Source organism: Phyllobates terribilis, unplaced genomic scaffold (genome assembly GCF_046119375.1).
Source record: "Phyllobates terribilis strain yellow unplaced genomic scaffold, ASM4611937v1 Scaffold_1__5_contigs__length_1240528914, whole genome shotgun sequence".
Taxonomy (NCBI): Eukaryota; Metazoa; Chordata; class Amphibia; order Anura; family Dendrobatidae; genus Phyllobates; species Phyllobates terribilis.
The window spans coordinates 1,151,962,376-1,151,986,046 of record NW_027362761.1 but is presented as its reverse complement, the minus strand read 5'-3'; the positions used below and the strand labels follow the sequence as shown (position 1 = coordinate 1,151,986,046).

Genomic DNA, 23,671 nt, shown 5'->3' with positions numbered 1-23,671 from the left:
CAGGTTCAACACGTGAGCCATACAAGGCACGTGTGTGACATTGCCCCGGCGAAGGGCCGCACCCAGGTTTGCAGCATTGTCGCACACGGCCTTCCCTGGTTTCAGGTCCAGTGGAGACAACCATTCATGAAATTGGTTCTCCAGAGCTGAGCACAACTCCTCAGCTGTGTGACTCACATTTCCCAGACATTTCAAAGTAAAAACCGCCTGATGACGTTGAGCCCTACTGCCAGCATAGTAAGGAGGTGTGCAGGATCCCTTCTGCGCAGTTAGAAAGCTTGTGGCATGACCAGACAGGCTTTGGGTGCAGGTGGAAGACCGAGAGGAGGTTGAGGAGGCAGAAGCAGTGGAGGAACTTTGACATAAAGAGGATTGACGCACAACTCGTGGGGACGGCAAGACTTGGACAGCAGCCCCTTGTCCTGCTGTCACCATAGTTACCCAGTGCCCAGTCAGCGACATGTAACGCCCCTGTCCATGCCTACTCGTCCAAGTGTCTGTGGTGAAATGCACCCTGTCACACACAGAGTTTCTCAAAGAAGCGGTGATGTTGTGTGCGACATGCTGGTGGAGCGCAGGCACACCTTTCTTTGAGAAGTAGTGCCGACTGGGCATCTGGTACTGGGGCACTGCGACGGACATAAGGTCTCGAAAATCCTTTGTGTCCAGCAGGCGGAAAGGCAGCATTTCTGTAGCCAAGAGCTTGCAGATGGTGAAATTGAACCTCTTAGCTTTCTCATGGCTAGGAGGAAATGGTCTTTTACTTGTCCACATCTGAGGGACCGAGGGCTGGCTATTGTGCTTAGACGGGGTTGATAAGGGTGTCCCCGGCAAACTGCCGGTCTGTGAGGAAGATGCAGGCGGACATGTTAGGTTGCCTTGATCCAAAGGTGGTACTATCGATGTCGGACAGCGCTCAACACCAGCTGGTGTTACCACCTCCAAAGAAAATGATGACCTGCCAATCACGCTGGCTGTTGCGGGTAAAGAGGTGGCAGGTCTGCGCCCCAAAACAGGTGTGACTGCTGTCCCCCCAGTCACAGAGGATGAAGAGGCCGCGGATGCACAAGATATGGCAGACGGTGGTTGGACCGGCCCGCTAGGCCGCATTGTAGCACACTGAGCTTCCCACTGCAACTTATGCTTCATGTCCATGTGCCGGTTCATGCATGAAGTACTCAAACTATGTATTTTTTGGCCTCTACTTAGCTTTTGCTGACAAATGTTACAGATAACACGAGTTGGGTCATCTTTATCGATCTGAAAAAATGCCCAGGCTATGCAAGGCTTAGCACCCATGCAACCTGAAGAGCCACCACGACTTGTGGTGAGAGGCAGAGTTGTGTTTGAGGATGCAGTTGTTGGCGTGCTTCCAGTACTACGTCTCTGTCCAGGAAGGCGCAACCTGACCTCGTCGTCACTAGCATCTTCCTCCACCTCCTCTGCTGACCTCATCCCTTGGCTGACTGTGGGTTGACAGGAAGTGGGATCTCCAACCTCATCATCATCACCCTGTGCGTTATCACACCCGTCGTCCTCAGAGCCAACCTGTTCCTGCCCTGACAAAAAACTAAAGTTGTCGCTCCAATCAGGTATTTGAGTCTCATCATCGTCTTCCTCATTGTCTCCACCAACAGGAGTTACAGTTTGGGAATGAGGGTCTACATTGTGGTCAGAACCTTCTGCGTCTGGTCCTGGATCCGACTCATAAAGATTCTGGGCATCAGTGCAGATCATTTCCTCGTCTGGATTCACAGAAGCGCTGGAGTCGACCTCTGATTCCCAGGCTATAGTATGAGTAAACAGCTCTGCAGACTCAACCATCTGTTCTACCTCATACTCAGACGGGCAGCTGGAGATTTGGGAGCTGTGAGGAAGCAAGTGCGATTGGGGTGACACCTTTGAGGACTGGCGTATTTGTGATGTTGAAGTTGATGTGGAGGAGAGCCCACTTAAAGGAGCACTTGATATCCGTTGAAGCACCTGCTGTTTTTGTGCCTCATCTGGAATTTGTAGCGATTGGCGTGGCCGTAAGAAAGGGATCTTATCACATTGTCCGCTAAAAGAAGTAGACATTTTAGTTTGGCTGGAAGATGGTCTTTCTTCTGCAGATGTTACTGTTGCTTTAACACCTACCCCACGGACACAACCTTTTTTCCCCTTCCCAACACGCCTATTCCCCTTTCCACCAGCAGCAGGCCTTTTTTCACTCATTTTGGTGGTTAACTAATTCACAACTCTGGAGTTGTTTGCACAAAAAAACAATGGATGGGAACCGAGCAGAGCTGAGTGGCCAAACTGTGGTATTAGGCCAAAACTATTGTCTGGGTTAGATGGAGAAAAAAATTATATTCGATTTGCAACCTGATGGAGGTCAGTATAGATGGACTAATAGAACAAGTCCCACACACAGCTAGAAGCCCAAATATTTTTTCAGAGGTAGATGCAGAAAAAAAATATATTCAGTTTGCAACCTGATGGAGGTCAGTATAGATGGACTAATAGAGAAAGTCCCACACACTGCTAGAAGGCCAAATATTTTTTCAGAGCTAGATGCAGACAAAAAATTATTTTGAATTTGCAACCTGATGGAGGTCAGTATAGATGGACTAATAGAACAAGTCCCACACACTGCTAGAAGGCCAACTATTTTTTCAGAGCTAGATGCAGAAAAAAATTATATTCAGTTTGCAACCTGATGGAGGTCAGTATAGATGGACTAATAGAACAAGTCCCACACACAGCTAGAAGCCCAAATATTTTTTCAGAGGTAGATGCAGATAAAAATTATTTTTAATTTGCAACCTGATGGAGGTCAGTATAGATGGACTAATAGAGAAAGTCCCACACACTGCTAGAAGGCCAAATATTTTTTCAGAGCTAGATGCAGATAAAAATTATTTTTAATTTGCAACCTGATGGAGGTCAGTATAGATGGACTAATAGAGAAAGTCCCACACACTGCTAGAAGGCCAACTATTTTTTCAGAGCTAGATGCAGAAAAAAATTATATTCAGTTTGCAACCTGATGGAGGTCTGTATAGATGGATTAATAGAACAAGTCCCACACACAGCTAGAAGCCCAATATTTTTTCAGAGGTAGATGCAGAAAAAAAATATATTCAGTTTGCAACCTGATGGAGGTCTGTATAGATGGATTAATAGAACAAGTCCCACACACAGCTAGAAGCCCAATATTTTTTCAGAGGTAGATGCAGAAAAAAAATATATTCAGTTTGCAACCTGATGGAGGTCAGTATAGATGGACTAATAGAGAAAGTCCCACACACTGCTAGAAGGCCAACTATTTTTTCAGAGCTAGATGCAGAAAAAAATTATATTCAGTTTGCAACCTGATGGAGGTCAGTATAGATGGACTAATAGAACAAGTCCCACACACAGCTAGAAGCCCAAATATTTTTTCAGAGGTAGATGCAGATAAAAATTATTTTTAATTTGCAACCTGATGGAGGTCAGTATAGATGGACTCATAGAGAAAGTCCCACACACTGCTAGAAGGCCAAATATTTTTTCAGATCTAGATGCAGATAAAAATTATTTTTAATTTGCAACCTGATGGAGGTCAGTATAGATGGACTAATAGAGAAAGTCCCACACACTGCTAGAAGGCCAAATATTTTTTCAGAGCTAGATGCAGAAAAAAATTATATTCAATTTGCAACCTGATGGAGGTCAGTATAGATGGACTAATAGAATGATGCTATGCCCAAAAGATTTTACTTCACTAGGTGCAGTAAAAAAATTGGTATTCTATACACAGGTGGTATATCTTGCAACACAGATAGGCTACTCCACTGACTAACACACTCTGCAATAGGCCAAAAATGATTAGCTTTGCTAGATTCAGCCAAATGCTGTGAAAAAAACTTGCACAGCACTGGCACAGACCTGCCTGGCAAAAACTGATAGGTACTGATGTAACCTAGTCCTGAAAAGGACTGCAATTACAATTAGTCTTTGCTCCCACAATCTATCTATTTAAGAGCACAGACCTGCCTGATAAAAGTCGTAGGAAATGCTGTAACCTAGTCCTTAAAAGGACTGCAATCACAACTATTCCCTACTCCCAAGCTATCTGTAGATTTGTGCGAAAATTGGCTTGAAATTAACAAGGTATAGTGCACACAGCAACAGCGGTGCCGTCTAACACTCAGCTGCAGCAGTGAGAAAATGGTGGCGACGGGGAAAATGGCTTGGTCTTATAGGGCAAGGACATGTGACATACACTGCCAATGACACATGCCCTTGCTTGTGTGAAAAACAGCAGTTCGCTCCGTGTGTGCGCTGCTGATAGGCTGACAGACTGCACCTCCCCACTGCAAATGCGGGAAAGAGAAAAAAAAATGGAGATCTTCATTATTCCTGCAGAGATCCATCCCCTGCCCCTCCCCCCACCCCGCTGTACACTCAAACTGCGTATTAACATTAATTTTCATCATTACTGAGAAAAAATCCAGTTATGATTTTGGTGCATGAACAGTTATCGAACATAACCTCGAACAGCCAAATTTTTCTCAAATCGTTCGTGTTCGCCGAACGGCTCGAACACCGCCCAAAACAGCTCGAATTTGAGATTGGCGAACAGTTCGAGTAGAACAACGCTCATCTCTAACCAGGAGGGCCCGAATGGGCCTGAGGATCATGAGGAGCAAGGGGCAGCTGGAGGGTATCGCTACCAGTGAACAGTAGCATGCCAGTGTAAATAGTTACCCGTCAGGGTACAAAGGAACTGTTTGGGATTGTTTCAGAGAAAAGTGTGGTCCCCGTTGGGACTGATATAGGACTGTGTGATAGTTACCCCCTACATCCCCCAACAGGCTGAGGACTGTGAGCAGCCATTACCCTTCCCAAAACTGGCCGAGGACTGAGAGCGGCCACCCCTTGTATATAGTTGCGCTTCCTAAAGCGCCCCCTACCGGTTTTATAAAAAGACTGCAACATCTACCTCAAGACAAGTTTGCTGGACTGTTGCACCTTTAAGAGGAAAGAACACCTGGTCGCAAATTGCACCGCGGCCATGATCCAAGAATCCAAGAATGTGCTTTACTTAAAAATGTTTGACATGAGAAAGTTTTATATGCTGCCAGGTGATAATGCAAGAGTTTTATAAGATATTTTATACAAAAGAGTTCCGGAAGTATTGAAAATGTTTTTATAAATGCCTAGTGAAAAGAAAAGTGTGTCCCATAAAGGGAATTGAACCGTGTTGCCTGTTTTCTGATGTGAAAAGTTTAAAAAAAAAAAAAAAAGGTTTTGCATGTCTTGTAATCAACTGTTTTTGCTCTTTTCCAGCCCGAGGACGTGCTGTGCTTTACCAGGGGGGAATGTAGCGCCCCGAGGGTTCGGCCACTACAGGGGTATTGCACCTCAGACCAGAGGTGTGATATTCCACTCCCGGGTAAGGATGGAGTATGGACCAGGGCTCAGTTAGCTGCATACAGCACACACGTCCCGTTTCTGAGGGACAGCTCAGTGGTGCTCCCACTGGACAGAAGTGCAGGCACGACCGAATATGTCCCTGTCTGGAGTGGGGAGGGGGGTAGAACACCCAGTGCTGTAGGGGCAGATAGGGGTTGGTTCCTGAACATAGGTAGGAGCCCATTGGTTGCTGGTCACCTGGGCTCATGGCTAGAGGGAGGTATATAAGGTGGGCACCATCTTAGATCTATGTTCTGTCCAGAGAGTAGAAGACAGGGAGTAGAGGCTCTGTAGGAGCTCTACTCCAGGAGGGTCTAGTGAGAGGCCGAGGAGGAGGTGAAGGGGAGCTGAGATTGCGTCTCATCCCAGCTCCAAGAGAAAGGAACAGGAAGGAACAGAAAAGGAGAAGAAGAGAGAGAAACAGAAGGGCTCAGGAACAAGAAGGTGGAAGGGACCCTAAGAACCCACGAGAATCCAGGGTGAAGGGTCAGGCAGATTAAGGGTACCGGATCCCAAGTTGGTGGAGGAGAAACTACCCTCAGTCAAAGACCGGTCATCGTGATTATTTATTGGTGCGACACCTCATCAAACCTGCTAGGAAGGCACCATATAGGACAGCGGAGGACGGGGCCCACATTTAACCGCACAGGTCCGCGGCAGCTGGACAAAAGTGGGTCACTGGTGAGGCAGGCCAGAGAAAGGACAAAAGGGGGTCCTGAGCCATACTTCTGAACTGCCTGGGAGTTGACCGAGCCCCACACCTGGTTGACGCAGCACGGCTCGGGCAGTCACTACCGGTGCCGAAGTGACCCGGAGCACATGAGCTGTGAGTAAAGACCCTGGACTGTAACTTGCTGTCTGTGTGCTCCTTTGCACCTCCAGCACTACCGGTACTGGGACTCTCACCACCATCACTCCCACCATCCACTACACTGCCCTGGGGCCGCACTCTTCCCGTGGGGAGTCACACCACTTCAGCTGCACCCACCATCAGCCCCAGCGGTCTGCCCTGCAGCGGCGGTTCCTAATGACCGCAGATCCACGGGTGGCGTAGTCGGACATTATCTAAAACATCTGAAAGACTACCACTGGTCTGACCACCCTGAGCCGCGGGACCGGGCCGTCACTACTACTCCCAGCATCTCCCTATTGCCCGGTTCCGCGTGCCCCACGGCCAAAGGGGCGCGTCAGTGGCAAGAAGAAAGCTATTTCTCAAAGATATCCATAAAAAGTCTCGTTTGAAGTTTGCCACAAGCCACCTGGGAGACACACCAAATATGTGGAATAAGGTGCCCTGGTCAGATGAAACCAAAATCGAACTTTTTGGCCACAATGCAAAACGATATGTTTGGCGTAAAAGCAATACAGCTCATCACCCTCAAAACACCATCCCCACTGTCAAACATGGTGGTGGCAGCATCATGGTTTGGGCCTGCTTTTCTTCAACAGGGACAGGGAAGATGGTTAAAATTGATGGGAAGATGGATGGAGCCAAATACAGGACTATAAAGGGAGGTGCCCCAGGTTGTACATGTACAGTATGTATGTATCTTCATGCTAGCCATGCGTGCAGATACATATATATGTATATATTTGCCCCACAACTCCCCATGTGTTTAGGCCCAATCCCCATCCACACTGATAGAATTCAGAGTGTTTGTTGCTGTTGGGGGAGGATCAACAGAATGTCCAGCCATGTGCTAAAACAGGTTTTGCTAGTATGGTTGGACATGAACAAAGACCTTAGCCAGTGGGCGGGGAATGATACATCATTTCCTGTCACATGAAGCTGGACACTGGCTGGACTTAAAACCCCAGAGCCCATATGTGCTAGGCCTCTTTGACTCTTGGAGACGGACATAACAACACATGGCTGAGTATCTCTCTTCCCCTGTAACCTCTTTACGTACTAGCCCTACATACCCTGTACTAACCCTCCTAGATATTGATATCCTTGTATCTGTATATATATAGGGAAAGTTATTATAGTTGGGTGGGCCAATATTGCATGAGTGATTAGGAAACGTGGGTGGAAAATATATTAGGTAATTGGGAATTGTATATCCGTCTTGTGTGCTATTGCTATTATTATTGTGTACTGTGTTAGTGTGATAAATAGTAGTATATTAACTGTAGACTTTTCTGTAATAAATACCTTTTTAATAGTACACGGTTTTGTCTCAGTTGGTATATAGTATAAGGCACAGATAACGTTAGTGGATATTAATTATTAATAGTCAAGTTTGATGTTAATAGTTAATATTGGACCTCAATAGAGGTGTAGGAGAGTTCCCCCATTAATAACTGATATTTTTAGAGGGAAATCTCGCCCTTTTACAAGGACCATTCTGGAAGAAAACCTGTTGGAGTCTGCAAAAGACCTGAGACTGGGAAGGAGATTTATCTTCCAACAAGACAATGATCCCAAACATAAAGCAAAATCTACAATGGAATTGTTCAAGAATAAAAGTATCCAGGTGTTAGAATGGCCAACTCAAAGTCCAGACCTGAGTCCAATCGAGAATCTGTGGAAAGAGCTGAAAACTGCTGTTCACAAACGCCCTCCATCCAACCTCAATGAGCTCGAGCTGTTTTCAAGGAAGAATGGGCAAGAATTTCAGCCTCTCGATATGCAAAACTGATAGAGACATACCCCAAGCGACTTGCAGCTGTAATCGCAGCAAAAGGTGGCGCTACAAAGTATTAACTCAAGGGGGCCGAATAATATTGCACGCCCCACTTTTCAGTTTTTCATTTGTTAAAAAAGTTTAAAATATCCAATAAATTTCGTTCCACTTCACGATTGTGTCCCACTTGTTGTTGATTCTTCCCAAAAAAATTTGAATTTTATATCTTTATGTTTGAAGCCAGAAATGTGGGAAAAGGTAGAAAAGTTCAATGGGGCCAAATACTTTCACAATGCACTGTATCTCTCTGTACCTCTATTCCTTCTTACCATATTGACTGTTCTAACCCCACCGCCAATTTCTTTATTTGTGCCCAGGTCACTATCTGCACTATCTTCCCCACCTTTAAAATGAATACCCTCCCCCCAATCCCTAGTTTAAACACTCCTCCAACCTTCTAGCCATTTTCTCCCCCAGCACAGCTGCACCCTCCCCATTGAGGTGCAGCCCGTCCCTAGCGTAGAACCTGTAGCCAACTGAGAAGTCGGCCCAGTTCTCCAGGAACCCAAAGCCCTCCTTCCTACACCAATTCCTGAGCCACGTATTTATCCCCCTAATCTTTAGATCTTTCCTATTGGAGGTTTCCTAGGGGCTTTCTTTGTGATACCAATGGTAAATACCTTAGGAAGGTAAGTGATTTTTCTCCTCACATACCCTCACATAGATTGTTGTATAAAAGCATTATGAGCACAACGAATCAGAGTCGGTAATTGAAGCCATGTGCCATGTAAAATATGTTTCAACATTTTTAACTGTCAGCACATGATCACCAAGTATGTAGAAACAGCTGAATCCTAACAGTGAGCACATTACACACTGTTAGCATTCCACATGCTATTCTCTTTGCAAAATTATATAAATGGCTTCCGATTTTCGCACACATAGACTTGAATTGGCGAGTTTTACCTGATTTATGGAAGAAACTAGTGTATGCTGCCATTTTATTGACAACGCAAATTCGGTCATTGAAAAAAATTGTTCATCTTCACTGCCCTATTGAATAGCATTGGTTATAATGCTGTCTGTTTATTTCACTGCAGCTGCCAGAAAAGTTGCTGTCCCTAAACTTCCAAGCATTTTTTATGGTCTGTCCCATCTTATCTCTCTACCATGCTGCTCCTGCCACAGCCACTGCACAGCCATGCTAGCCACACACCTCCTGGCTGCCCACTGTGTTTCATAATTCTTGACCATACAACGGTTGCTGGGAAACGTCCTCTCATGTTTTTGTACTTTCAAGAAACAGCTCTGCAAATAGGGCTAATTTTTTAAAAGGCTTGATGACAACAAGCCATAATATCTTCACATTCAAAACAATTCCACTGTTTTGTCTCCCGAAATAAGGGGATATTTTTTGGACAGATTGATAAAAAGCCTTTGTAATTAATTACCTAATCATTTTGTGATTAAGAAACCAGTTGCTGATCACAATTCTGGTTGAGAAGCCATTACTTCTTTGCATTCAATACAGTACAGTATGCCTGTTTTGTCTCCCTATTAAAGAGATAGCTTTTTATAAGTTGCTATAAGCCGTTCAAAAATTATCGCTTCTTTATTTAGCAACGTACAAAGCTCAACTGTTACAAAGAGATAACTGTTGCTATCAACCATGTGAAAATAACACGGCTTCTTTCATTTGTACTACCTGTCTATAAACAGCAATGCTTGCATCTTCCCCCTCAAAAGGGATAATTTTTAGACCTTTTATATAATTTAGGCAGCTTAAAAAGTCTGATACTGCAGTGTGCTGCTAAATGGTGCTGTTGTTTCCCTCTGGTTACGATCTGCTTTCCCCTTTCCATATAGTTGGAAGCCATTTAAATATTAAAAGGCTGTGTTTACATTACAGAAATCAAAACAAGTTCAGTTAACTCTAAGGGGAACTCATATTGATCTACACATATTTTCCAGGCTATTAGAGGCTTTTGAATTACACTGTCAGTGTATTCGCTGCAAATCAATTTTTGGGGGGAAATTCCGCAAAGTTGGTGAATTCGATTTTCAAAAGTTCTTTAAGTCCCTCTTGAGCCCAAAAATGTCTAACTAGCTCAACTTTAATACTAGCCCATAGCAGTACCCCATCTCCATGTTGCTGTTGTCTGAGTGGAAGTAGAGTTGTGTACCCGTTACTGTTCCAGCCACATGATCACCCATTTGGTCCATCAAGAGTCGCTCTCATCTCATCAGTCTATAATACCCTTGAAAATCTTTTTTCAGATATTTCTTGGCCCAGTCTTGATGTTTCACCTTATGTGTCTTGTTCAGGGGTGGTCGGGTTTCAGTCTCCTCACCTCAGCTGTGTCTCTGAGCACTGAACACCTTGTACTTCTGTGTCTTGCTCAGCGGTGGTCGGTGATCAGCCTTCCTTACATCGGCCATGTTACTGAGCATAGAATACATTGTACTTCTGCTTAGTGGTGGTCAGGCTCAGCCTCCTCACCTGAGCCGTGTTTCAGGAGCTGCTGCATATAAATCAGGGGACACACAGTTCGCTTCATGACAAAGAACTTTACTCAGACATCCATAAGCGACATCTTGCAATACGTAACGGATACCACACTTTCTGCTTCTTTTTCCAAAGCACAGTTCACTTTCAGATCTTCCTTACATTCTACCTGGACTATCCCTGCTTTAGCCGATCCTGTTAGCCCTAGGGATTCCCAGCCCAGTCCCGCAGTACTTCCGAGGTCCATTACTTCTCCCACCCACAAATGCACGTTACTCTTCCTCTGTACAGAAGGGTTACAGTGCTTGCCATAGCACTGAGTTTGAGCTTTAAGCTCCAGATGCTAATGGAGTTTGTTCACCCAGGGAGTTCTAGTAAACACCTTATACTGCCAGAACCGCTTGCATTCCTTCTTCTAACTCAGCCTTCACACACTTCTGTTCGAACTGTAACTTGGCCCTCGCTGACTAACTACAGGATGCAGTCACTTGCCCTAGTACTTGCCCCACTATGGGCTAGTCCCAAACTTTAACACTTACCTTACCCTAACCTCACTACTTAACTACAGTCAACTATCTTATACTACCTATCTTGTGTCCTAAGTTTTAAACTATGTCTTACCCTATGCAATTTTATACTGTACACTTATGCATTACCTTTACATTACTTACACACTGTATATTACCACAATGCACAAAATATATAAAAGACATATAACACTATTCACATTACAATATAACATGATTGTCATCAGGGATAGGAATGCGACAGTCATTGTCCACCACACTTAGATACATTCCCAGAAACAACACAGCAGTAATGAGCATTATAGCTGTGCATCCAGCTTTCAGTTTAGATAACACACTTAACCCCTTCACGACCTTAGATGTATCCATATGTCCAGGTCTGTAGGTACGACCAGGCGATTTTGCGCACACAGCCTCTGCTGATTCTGACAGCTGACACCCAGCACTCAGTGCCAGGAGCGGTCCCGCAGCACTCAAGGCTCCTTAACCACCTAAACGCTGCTATCGAAATCAATCATAGCATTTAGACAGCCAGACAGAGGGAGGAAGCCCCTCTGCCCTTGGATTGGCGCCCCTGCGACATCATCGTGGGGGCCGATCATTGCTATGGTGACCCTATGTTGTCATGACGACATCCGGGCAGCCAGAGCTAGCAAAGTTGCTAGATCATGCGCAGTGCATGATCTAGCAAGTTTGCCTGTCAGTGCAGCGCTGACAGTTTGTATAATATAGGAATGCTCCTTCATTCCGTTGCTATACAAGCTATCAGATATAATAAGCTTAAGCCTCTGCCTTTATATATCAGATAACACTCCTCTAGATGACTCTAGTATATATATATAGCATAGGTGATATCATAAAATAAGAGGTGCAGTTTGTAAAATGGGGTCACTTATGGGGGTTTTGCTGTTCTGGCACCTCAGGGGCTCTTGGAGTGGGTCATGGCACCCGCAAATCATAACAGCAAAATCTGCACTATAATATACTGCTCCTTCCCTTCTGAGCTTCGCACTGTGCCTGAAAAGTATTTCCCGATTACATGTAGGGTATTGGCGCACTCTGGAAAAAATGGACCTCAGTTTGTAGTAAAAATTTCTATTAGCCCTTAGAAAAATTAAAAAATTGGAGCTAAAACAACATTTTAGTGGTAAAAATGTAATTTATTCATTCTTCACCACCCAATGGTATTAAATTCTGAGACACATGTGGTTCCCTGAGGGGTATAGTTTCCAATATGGTGTCACTTGTGGGGGGTTTCCACTGTTTAGGCACATCAGGGGCTCTTCATGCTCTCCAAAGGTGACATGGCGTCCGCTAATTATTCAAATTTTACATTAAAAAGTAAAATGGAGCTCCTTCCCTTTCGAGCTCGGCCGTGAACCCAAACAGTGGTTTTCCCCCACATATGGATTATCAATGGAGTAAGCTTATCAATGGAGTAAGCTTATCAATGGAGTAAGCTCAGGGTGTGTCAGGGTTACTAGCGGGGTGCCTCAAGGGTCTGTCTTGGGCCCTATATTATTTAATATATTTATTAATGATCTAGTGGAAGGGTTGCATAGTAAAATAGCAATATTTGCAGATGATACTAAACTTTGTAAAGTAGTTAATACAGATGAGGATAGGGCACAGCTACAGGAGGATTTAGATAAATTGGGGAGTTGGGCCAAAAAATGGTAAATGGGGTTCAATGCCGATAAATGTAAGGTCATGCACATGGGAAAGAAAAACAGCAGTCACCCATACATATTAAATGGGAAACCGTTGGGGAAATCTGACATGGAGAAGGACCTGGGCGTCTTGGTTAACAGCAAATTAAATTGGAGTGCCCAGTGTCAGGCAGCAGCTGCAAAGGCAAATAGAGTCATGGCATGCATCAGAGGAGGAATAAGGGCATATGATGAGAACATTGTTCTTCCTCTGTATAAAGCGCTGGTAAGGCCGCACTTAGAATATTGTGCACAGTTCTGGGCTCCGGTGCTCAGGAATGACATATTGGAGCTAGAGAGGGTACAAAGGATGGCGACTAAGGTAATAAAGGGAATGGAGGGACTAGAATACCCAGAGAGGTTGTCAAAATTAGGCCTATTTACGTTGCAAAAGAGAAGGCTTAGGGGAGACCTCATAAACATGTATAAATACATCAGGGGGCAGTACAGAGATCTCTCCCATGACCTGTTTATACCAAGGATGGTGACAAAGACGAGGGGGCACACTATGCGTCTGGAGGAAAGGAGGTTCCTGCACCAGCATAGAAGGGGATTCTTTACGGTCAGAGCCGTGAGACTCTGGAACTCTCTGGGAGAGGAAGTGGTGATGTCCAACTCACTTAAAGAGTTCAAGAGAGGCCTGGACGCCTTTCTTGAGAACAATAAAATTACATCTTATGCTTAGTGATAGTTAATTAATCCAGGGATTTAATCTGACTGCCAGATTGGTGTCGGGAAGTGAATTTTTCCTCAATGATGTAAATTGGCCTATACCGCATGGTTTTTTGTTGCCTTCCCCTGGATCAACGCTGCGGAATAGCTGCAGTGCACAAGAAATAGGCTGAACTGGATGGACGCTTGTCTTTTTTCGGCCTTATAAACTATGTAACTATGGAGTATTAGCATGCTCAGGAGAAATTGCACTACAAAATTTTGGGTCCATTTTTTCCTGTTAACCTTGCAAAAATAAAAAAATTTGAGTCTAAAGTAAAATTTTTGTGAAAAAAAGTTAAACGTTTATTTTTCTTCCACTTTCCAAAAAATCCTGTGATGCACCTGAAGGGTTAATTAACTTCTTGAATGTGGTTTTGAGCACCTTGAGGGGTGCAGTTTTTAGAATGGTGTCACTTTTGGGTATTTGCTATCATATAGACCTCTCAAAGTCACTCCAAATGTGATGTGGTCCCTAAAAAAAACGTTTTTTGTCAATTTTGTTGGAAAAATGAGAAATCACTGGTCATTTTTTAACCCTTATAACTTCCTAAGTTTAAAAAGAAGTTGTTTCAAAAATTGTGCTAATGTAAAGTAGACATGTGGGAAATGTTATTTATTATTTTATGTGACATATCTCTCTGATTTAAGGACATAAGAATTCAAAGTTTGAAAATTGCAAAATTTTCGCCAAATTTCAGTTTTTTTCACAAATAAACACAAGTAATATCGAAGAAATTTTACCACTGTCATGAAGTACAATATGTCACAAAAAAACAATCTCAGAATCAGTGGGATCCGTTGAAGCGTTCCAAAGATATTACCTCATAAAGTGACAGTGGTCAGAATTGTAAAATTTGGCCTGGTCATGAAGGTGCAAACAGCCTTGGTGGATGAAGGGGTTAATATAAGCTGCAGTAAGGTCTGTGTGTGTCTTGCTCTCTCTCAAAAAACTTCCTCTCCCTTCTCCTTGCTCTCTACTTCATGCATTTTTTTTAATTAGATCTACTGTATTCTAAAGTTTCTTGTCTTCCCCTGTACTAATGAGTTATGAAAAAAATAAGTTCCATTATTTTTTAACATACTACTTTTGTTCTTCTGTGTTGCAGAAAAAAAACATTGCTCATCAACAACCTATTTGCACTTTCAGCTGCATTATTGATATCGTTAGCGGATCTAGCGCAGGTTCCAGAAATGGTGATTATTGGTCGCTTTATAATTGGAGTTGATGGAGGTACAGTATAAAACTTATCACCTGTTTATGTTGTGTAGTGATTAGTCAGTGATCAGACACTGTAATACACGCACAATATTTTTCCTGCTTTTTAAGAAAGTTTCAGTTGAAGTTTGTACATAAATAATTGTGTTTAATATAGAATGACATTTCGGCATGATCACTGAAATTTGTAGAGCCGAAGCGTAGCCACATTACTACTGCATTTAATCAATCCATATGGCTAAACAGCGTCTTTATACATGTCCCCTTATAATTTAACTAGCTATTGAACCCGTTCTATGCCCAGGTGGCGAGTATTTTTATTGCTATATAGTCCCCCATCCTGTTATGTGCTGCCCCCATCCTGTTATGTGCTGTCCCCATCCTGTTATGTGCTGTCCCCATCCTTTTATATGCTGTCTCCATCCTGGTATTTGTGCTTCCCCCATCCTGGTATTTGTGCTGCCCCCATGCTGGTATTTGTGCTACCCAATCCTGTTCCCCCATCTTGGTATGTACTGCCCCCATCCTATCCTGGTATGCATGGCACCCCTCATCCCTATCCTGGTATGCATGGTACTGCTCATCCCCAGTCCTGGTATGTATGGCACCTCTCATCCCCAATGTTGGTATGCATGACACCCCTTTTCCCAATCCTGGTATGCATGGCACCCCATCCCTCATCCTGGTATGCATGGCCCCCTCATCCCAATCCTGGTATGCATGGCACGCCATCCCTCATCCTGGTATCCATGGCTCCCTCATCCCCCATTCTGGTATGTATGGCCCCCTCAGCCTTATCCTGGTATGCATGAGCCCCTCACCCCCATCCTGGTATGCATGGCACTCCTCATCCCCCAACCCTGGTATGCATGGCACCCCATCCCTCATTCTGGCATGTATGGTACCCCTCATCCAGTGTTGGACTGGGGTGTCTGGGGCCCACAGGAGGAATTGATCCTCGGGGCCCACCCTACAGCTATATGCAAATACCTGATAGCCGATATCTCCATTATAGTGGAGCGTCTGCTGTAAATCACAGCACATCTACTGTGCACATGCTATAACTGGGGTGTACAATTATGGTAGCTTGCAGTAAAGGGGTTCTTTGGTTAAAACAAGTTATCACCGATCCAAGGGCTCCACAGGATAGGTGATAACTTACTGATCGTTTGAGTCCGAACATTGAAAACCACACTGATCGGAAGAATGGTGACGTTTTATCCCTGACAGGACACTTATCCCCATTTTAAAATGCGTTTTAAAATGCAGCGGCAGGTAGGGCGTCTGACTGCTGCTCCATTCATTCTTTTTGAGGTTTCCAGAAAAAAAACAAGAACAGCCACTGAAGGAATGAATGGATCAGTGGTCAAGTTGCACATGAGCTCCAGTCTAATGGGGATAAAAGCTCCACATTCTACCAATCGGTGCAGGTCCCAGCAGTCAGACCCCCACTAATCAATAATGTATCACTTATCCTGTGGAGAGGTGATTACTTGTTTACCTCGGAGAACTCCTGTAAGTGCATCTTGTTCCAAGTATTTAATCACTAATGGAAATAAAGAATCTTCTCTAATTAATATCAGAGAGAACAAATGACCGCCATACACAACACAATCCACTGTACCAACACAAATAGTACCACATACAAGAGAGAAATACTGCCACACCATGACTGGACTACATATTACCACCACATAGTGACCGAATAATACTACATACAAAGGAGAAATACCACCACACCATGACCAGACCACATAATGCCACCACATAGTGACTGAATAATACCACATACAAGGGAGAAATACCACCACACCATGACCAGACCACATATTACCACCACATAGTGACCGAATAATTATACATACAAGGGAGAAATACCACCACACCTTGACCAGACCAGACATTACCTTCTCCATCATTGTCATATCTCCCCCACCTCCTCCATCATTGTCATATCTCCCCCCACACCTCCATCATTGCCATATCTCCCCCCACCTGCTCCGTCATCATTGCCATATCTCCCCCCACCTGCTCCTTCATCATTGCCATATCTCCCCCCACCTGCTCTGTCATCATTGCCATATCTCCCCCCACCTACTTCATCATCATTGCCATATCTCCCCTCATCCCCCAATCCTCGTATGCATGGCACCCCGTCCCTCTTCCTTGTTTGTATGGTACCCCTCATCCCCAATCCTGGTATGCATGGCACCCCTCATCCTCAATCCTGGTATGTATAGTACCCCTCATCACTATCCTGGTATGTATGGTACCTCTTATCCCCAATCCTGGTATGTCTGGTACCCCTCATCCCTATCCTGGTATGTATGGTACCCCTCATCCCCAATCCTGGTATGCATGGCACCCATCATCCTCAATCCTGGTATGTATAGTACCCCTCATCACTATCCTGGTATGTATGGTACCTCTTATCCCCAATCCTGGTATGTCTGGTACCCCTCATCCCTATCCTGGTATGAATGGTACCCCTCATCCCCAATCCTGGTATGTATGGTACCCCTCATCCCTATCCTGGTATGCATGGCACCCCCTCACCAGTATCCTGGTTTGCATGGCCCCTCATCCGTATCCTGGTATGCATGGTACCCCCTCATCCCTATCCTGGTATGCATGGTGCCCCCTCATCCCTATCCTGGTATGCATGGTACCCCATCCCTCATCCTGGTATGCATGGTACCCCCTCATCTCTAGCCTGGTATGCATGGTACTCCTCATCCCTATCATGCTGCACGCACACAAAAAAAGAAACACTTATACTCACCTTTCTTCCCTGTGCTCAAGCGCTGCGACCTGTTCTGCCGGAGGCCGGGGAAGGAGTGTGGTGCCGGAGTACGCACGTGCCCATACTGCTCTGTCCGGCTCCATTTTGCTGAAGACACACTGCAAATGTGTCTTCAGTAAAATGGGGACGGATAGCGTGCAATGCGCATGCGCCGATTCCGGCTCCGCTCTCCTGCCCCGGTCTCCGGCCAGAACAGAGGCGCCGCGGCAACACACCTCCCGGTCAGGTAAGTATGTAAGTATGGTGCCGGAGATCGCGGTATGCCTACTGTGCCTATGCATACCGCGATCTCCGGCGCCATACACTCCTCTTACCTGTAACGGCTCGATGCGTTTTTCTGTCTGGAGTCAGACTGCGAAGGTGCATTGCGCTTGCGCAGTCTATAAAGGCTTCGGACAGAGGGACGCATCTATGATTATATTATAGATGTAATCTTTTTTGTACTTATTTTACTTATATAGATTAGGGATGTGCGAACCTAAACGAGGAAGTTCAGGGTCCCTATAGGACAACTAGTGTCCGTTACCGAACCCTGAACACGGCCTTTTTACTGTATGTCCGGTTCCCTGTTTTGGTTTGACAGTCTAATAAAGCTTGTTGAAAGGCTGCAGCGTAGCCAATAAACATGTTTTTAGACTGTGGGCATTTCCGGAGCCATCACAGCCATGACAAGTTTTTTCATGGCTGTGATTGGCCGGCACAGCACATGACTCGGCCTATATAAAGTAGTCTGGGAAATAAATAATTGGCATCAACCGTCTCATTTCTAGGCACAAAAAATATATTTTCAAGAGCGCTGTATGTTTTCTAGTACTGTTGCCAATAAATAAATCCACTCTTCCACCATCTCTTTGCAAGTAATGTTAAGAAAAACCACCTCCAAAAATGAGGAGAGCATCCAATTGGGGACATGGACGTGGCCGCTGTGGTGCTGGTGTAGCTGCTGATGATGTTGGTGGTGTAGCTGATGTGGGGAGAGGATGTGGTCAATGTGTACCTGCTACGTGCCCAAATACAATACCTTCCTCTGGTGTACGCAGGTGACAGGACGTTATTCATCCTTTCGTAGGCCCGAATACCGCTACATGAATGGCGAGGCCAAAAGATGATGAAAAGGTGTTAGATTGGATGGCTGAGAGTGCCTCCAGTTCCTTCACATTATCTTTCACCTGGTCCACTGCAGAAAGTGCACAGTTGGCACTTGAGGACCATGGTCATCCGGCTTCCATCTCACCCCCCTTGCAAATCAGCCAAGCAGGCTGAGCCCCAAGTCACACAGTCTTTTCTGCTTTTTGATGACTCCGATGGCTGTGGTTCCGTGGCCCATCCACCTAGCCCTGCCCCAGAAGTGGAAGAGGCTGAGTGCACTGATGCTCAAGCACTTGTTATGTTGGAGGATGAGTACATGGGAGGGCTAGTGCACACGGTCAGTGGACCACCGCAGTACATGTCAGATGATGAGTGATGAAACTCAGTTGCCAACTGTAGTGTCTTTCTACAGTGTGCAGACAAGCAAGGAAAGCAGAGTTGAGGAGTCAGTTGAAGATGATATGGGTGTTAATGAGATCCTAGACCTCAAATGGAGCAGAAGACATCCTAGTGACATGTGTAGTTTGGAGGAAAAGGAGGTGGCCACACTGCCACTGCAGCACAGCACAAGAGGGAGCAGGGTGCAAAGGCTCAGAGGGCAGCCCCTAGCCAGAACATGGGCTGCTACTGCCCACCGTGCCTCTGAAATAAGAACACCAAAGACATCTCAAAAGAGCTCCCTGGCATGGCATTTCTTCAGGGAATGTGCTGCCAATAAACGACAGGTGGTTTGCACTCTGTGTCATCAGACTCTGAAGAGAGGCATAAATGTTCTGAACCTGAGCACCACCTGTATGATGATGCATCTGAATTCCAAGCACACTGTGCTGTGGTCCTGGCCTCTTTCTCCCACTCATGATCAACAGGGCCACCTGCCTCCCCACAAAGAGTGGATGTGACAGCATCACCAACACCATCAGTGTCACAGAGCATCTTCACACCATCCCATGGAAATGTTCAGCTTTCATCCCCCCAAATCCTCAATAAAAAGAGAAGATACCCACCTAGCCACCCACGAGCCATGGTCCTGAATGACAGCATTTCCAAATTACTGGCCTTTGAAATGCTGCCATTCCGGCTGGTGGAAAAGGACAGTTTTAAAAAACTGATAGTGGCTATCCTGGTGTACGTTGTTCTCACCCTGCTGCTGCTCAACTGTCTGTGCTGCAGTGTCACTTCTGCATTACATATCACCGGCTGATATGCGATGTACCAACAAGTTGGAACTCCACCTTGGAGTTTCAGCTGTAGCACGCACAAGTCGCTCTGCAGAACAACATCACTTTACCAAGAATGAGTGGGCCTACATGTGGGACGTGTGTGCAGTGTTGCGCTGCTTAGAATATTCCACCAATATGACCAGTGCTGATGACACCATCATCAGCGTTTTTATACTACTTATCTGGATGCTTGAAAAAACAATTCAGTCTATGATGGATGAGGTGGTAGTACAGGAGGAAGAGGAGCAGACTAGTGTTGAGCCACCCCCGTAGTGTTCGAGTTCGGTTCGGTTCGTCGAACACCCGTGTGTTCGCCGAACTGTTCATCGAACTGTTCGTCGAACACCGTTAAAACCAATGGCAGGCAAACAAAAACACATAGAAACACAAAGAAAACACCTTCAAAGGTGTCCAAAAGCTGACAAACTGCTCAGAAGACACAATTAACACATGGAAAAGTGACAAGTACATATAGTCATGCAAAAAGAAAAGAGGTGGAGGAGTAAAAGGAGGGGGAGACACAGATATAGGCATGTCATGCCCTTCTAAAATCCAAAAAGTGAGAAGCCGACACGTTCAGTCCGCTCCTGCCCGTGCCACCTCCGTGTCGCCGGGTTTGTGCCAGAGCCGCGGTGAACCCTGACGGCCAGCCCCCCTCTCCCAATACTGGTGCCTGTCCGCTGGTGGGTCGAGCGAGCCCCCCTGTGGTGGAGGCAGCTCTAAGCTTTTTAATTTAAATTGTCTCTCTAATTTGAATGAATACACTTTAAATCCATTTACAAGGATCTATTGGAGGGCAAGTCTCATGCCAGCAGCCGCGTAATTCCAGCTCCAGTAGTGTCCACTAAAGCTGCTGCAGTTAAAAAGCTTTTATAAGGATCGAGCTCGGCTGTCCACCGCAAGGCATCCTACTGCCAGTCCCAGCCCCTATGCCTTGGGGTGCCTCCTGATGCTCTTCACTGAGTATCCCGTGGTCCCGAAGCATTTCCTTTGAAAAAATTAAGTGTCCAAACTACAGGTGGTGTAGCTTGCTTAACAGCCGGGATAATCCGCTGACTAGCAGACACTGCTACTAGGCACAAAGTATTTCCTGGGCTAGATGCAGTTAAAAATTTGTAATTAGATACTCTCGTTGGATGCTGAGAAAGCATTCCATAGAGTCTCCTGGCACGCCATATATGATTCTCTTAAAAAGCTTGGGGTAGGGGTCTAGGGGACCCTTTTATAGCCAAAATCACGGCCCTGTATCACAATACATCACCTAGGCTGAAGATAAATGGAACTGTAGCACCCTGAGGGCTCGGTTGCTACAGAGGTATTGCACCTCACCCAGAGGTGTGATATCTCACTCTCAGGTAAGGATGGAGTGTGGATCAGGACCCGACACCTGCATGCCTTGCACTACATTGCTGTGGGGCAGGGCGACCAATATGCCTCTGAGATGGGCACGACAGTCCCTGTCCCTGGCTGGAGTGGGGGGAGGGAACACTGAGGAAGGGGAACCCTGTAGTGCAGGAGCAGGGAGGAAGCAGTTCCTGGGTGCATTGAGAAGGGAGTATAAAAGGTGGGCACCATCTTAGTTCAGTGCAGAGAAGTCTGAGCAGAAGTGGCAGGGAGCAGGGGCTCTGCATGAGCTCTGCTCCGGAGGCGGGCCTAGTAACAGAGGCCCAGGCCTGGAAGAGGGAGAAGGAAGGAAGAGGAGCGGAGAAGGCTCCAGGAACGAGGAATGAAGGGATCCCAGGGGTGCGGACGGGCGAGTCGCCACCGCACGCCCGAATCCACCTGCGTGGAGGGGTCAGGCCAAAGGGGGAGACCGGTCCCCGAAACTAGTGGAGGCAGGAAACGACCCTCAGCTAGAAACCGGAGGCTGTGACATTTTATGTGGCGCAGCCCCTCGCTACACCCGCTAGGAAGGCACCACATAGGGTCAGGGAAGCTGGCGCCAAGTTTACCAAGAGGAGGCCCGAGGCAGCCGGACAGAAGGGTTGGTAAGAAAGGCCAGACAAAGGACACATAAAGGGGGTCCTGTGAAGCGCTCCAAAGTTATCTGGGAGTTGTCTGAGCCCCTCACCTGGTGAGCACAGTACGACGTGGGCAGCCGTTACCTGCAGACGTGGTCTGGATAATAAGAACTGTGAGTAAAGGCCCTGGACTGCATCACTGACTCCGTGTCGTTACTGCTGCTGCCCTGCACCATCACCCCCATCCTCCGCATACACTGCCCTGAGGCTATACTCCTCCCGTGGGGAGTTATGCTACGCTCAGCTGCACCCACAACACCAGCCTCAGCGGTCTGCCCTGCAGCGGCGGTTCACTCTGACCGCAATCCACGGGTGGCGTAGTCGGACATTTAAACATCAAAACCACATAAATAGTTCCACCACTGGTTTGACCACCCTGAGCCACGGAACTGGGTCGCCGCCACGAAGACTACAACCACCAGCATCCACCAAAAAGGGTCCGGCTCCGGGTGTCCCAAGGCCCAGGGGGTGCATCAGAACATTTTCATCACCTTTCACAATCACCAATGGGACAAGGCAGGGATGTCCTCTGTCCCCTCTCTTATACATCCTAGTGACGGAGCACCTGCTCTCATCAATTCGCCATAACCCCAATATTAGGTGGATTGAGGTGGGAGGCACCGAGTACAAGTGCTCTCTATTTGCTGATGATGTCCTAGTATATATCACTCAATCACATATATCCATCCATGCTGTTATGGCTGAAATAGATCACTTTGTTACATGGTCAAATTTTAAAATCAATGCAGCGAAGTCTGAGGCCCTCGATGTCTCCCTCCCCAAATCCATATAGGATTCCATCCAGTCCAACTTTCCCTTTGCCTGGCCCTCACAGGGTATCAAATACTTAGGAATTCCTATTCATAGAGACCTCTCCCATCTATGTTATCTTAATTTTGGGCCCTTTATTGAACAACTCCATACAGACCACGGTTGGCAAGTTAGAACTGTAAGATTCACTACGTGAACCACTGGTGTTTTGTGGAAAAGCACATGTACACTGTGTTCCAAATTATTATGCAAAAAGTGTTTAGGAGTGATAAGGGAAGAATTTGTTTGTTTGTCAGTTAAACTCATTGATGGTGATGTGTGTCAGGGCTCTTTATATCACTGTAAGCAATTGCAGACACCTGTGCTAATTAGTTTGGCAGGTGTGTCCAATGAAAGGCAAGACTACTTAAGAATGCTGTCTCACATTATTAAGCAGCCTACATTTTCTGCCAAAATGGGAAAGAAAAAGGATGTGTTGGCTGCTGAGAAGCAACAAATTGTGGAGTGTTTAGGTCAAGGCATGACTACAATCAACATTGTGCGATGATCAGGATGAAGTGTCTTGGCAATCAAGAAGTATGTAGCTGATTCACAGTACACACGTGTGCGTGCTGATAAGGGCAAATTGAGGACTCTTTCCTACAGGCAATTACGTCAGGTTAAAAGAGCAGCGGCAAAAAAGCCTTGTCATAGCAGCAGACAAGTTTTTTGAAGCTGCTGGTGCCTCCAACGTCCCCTGAACAACAAGATGCAGGGTCCTTCAGAGGTTTGCAGCTGTGCATACGCCATCCTGTCGACCTCCTCTATCCACTTCACACAAGCAGAAACGGCTCCAGTGGGCCAAACATTACATGAAGACTGATTTCAAAACTGTTTTGTTCACGGATGAGTGCCGTGCAGCGCTCGATGGTCCAGATGGATGGAGTGGAGGATGGCTGGTTGATGGACACCCCACGCAAACACGGCTACAGCGCCAACAAGGAGGAGGTGGAGTAATGTTTTGGGCTGGAATCATGGGGAGAGAGATTG

The 23,671-nt window shown here is 45.9% G+C and overlaps 1 protein-coding gene across 2 annotated transcripts in view; it reads left to right on the top strand.

Moving 5' to 3' along the window:
- Window positions 1-23,671, top strand: part of SLC2A9 (solute carrier family 2 member 9) — a 741,777-nt gene that overhangs the window by 266,516 nt on the left and 451,590 nt on the right. For both annotated transcript variants that reach the window (XM_073648512.1, XM_073648502.1), the window contains exon 5: window positions 14,629-14,753. In XM_073648512.1, coding sequence (XP_073504613.1) covers window positions 14,629-14,753 — 125 coding nt within the window. The remainder of the gene's footprint in view (window positions 1-14,628; window positions 14,754-23,671) is intronic.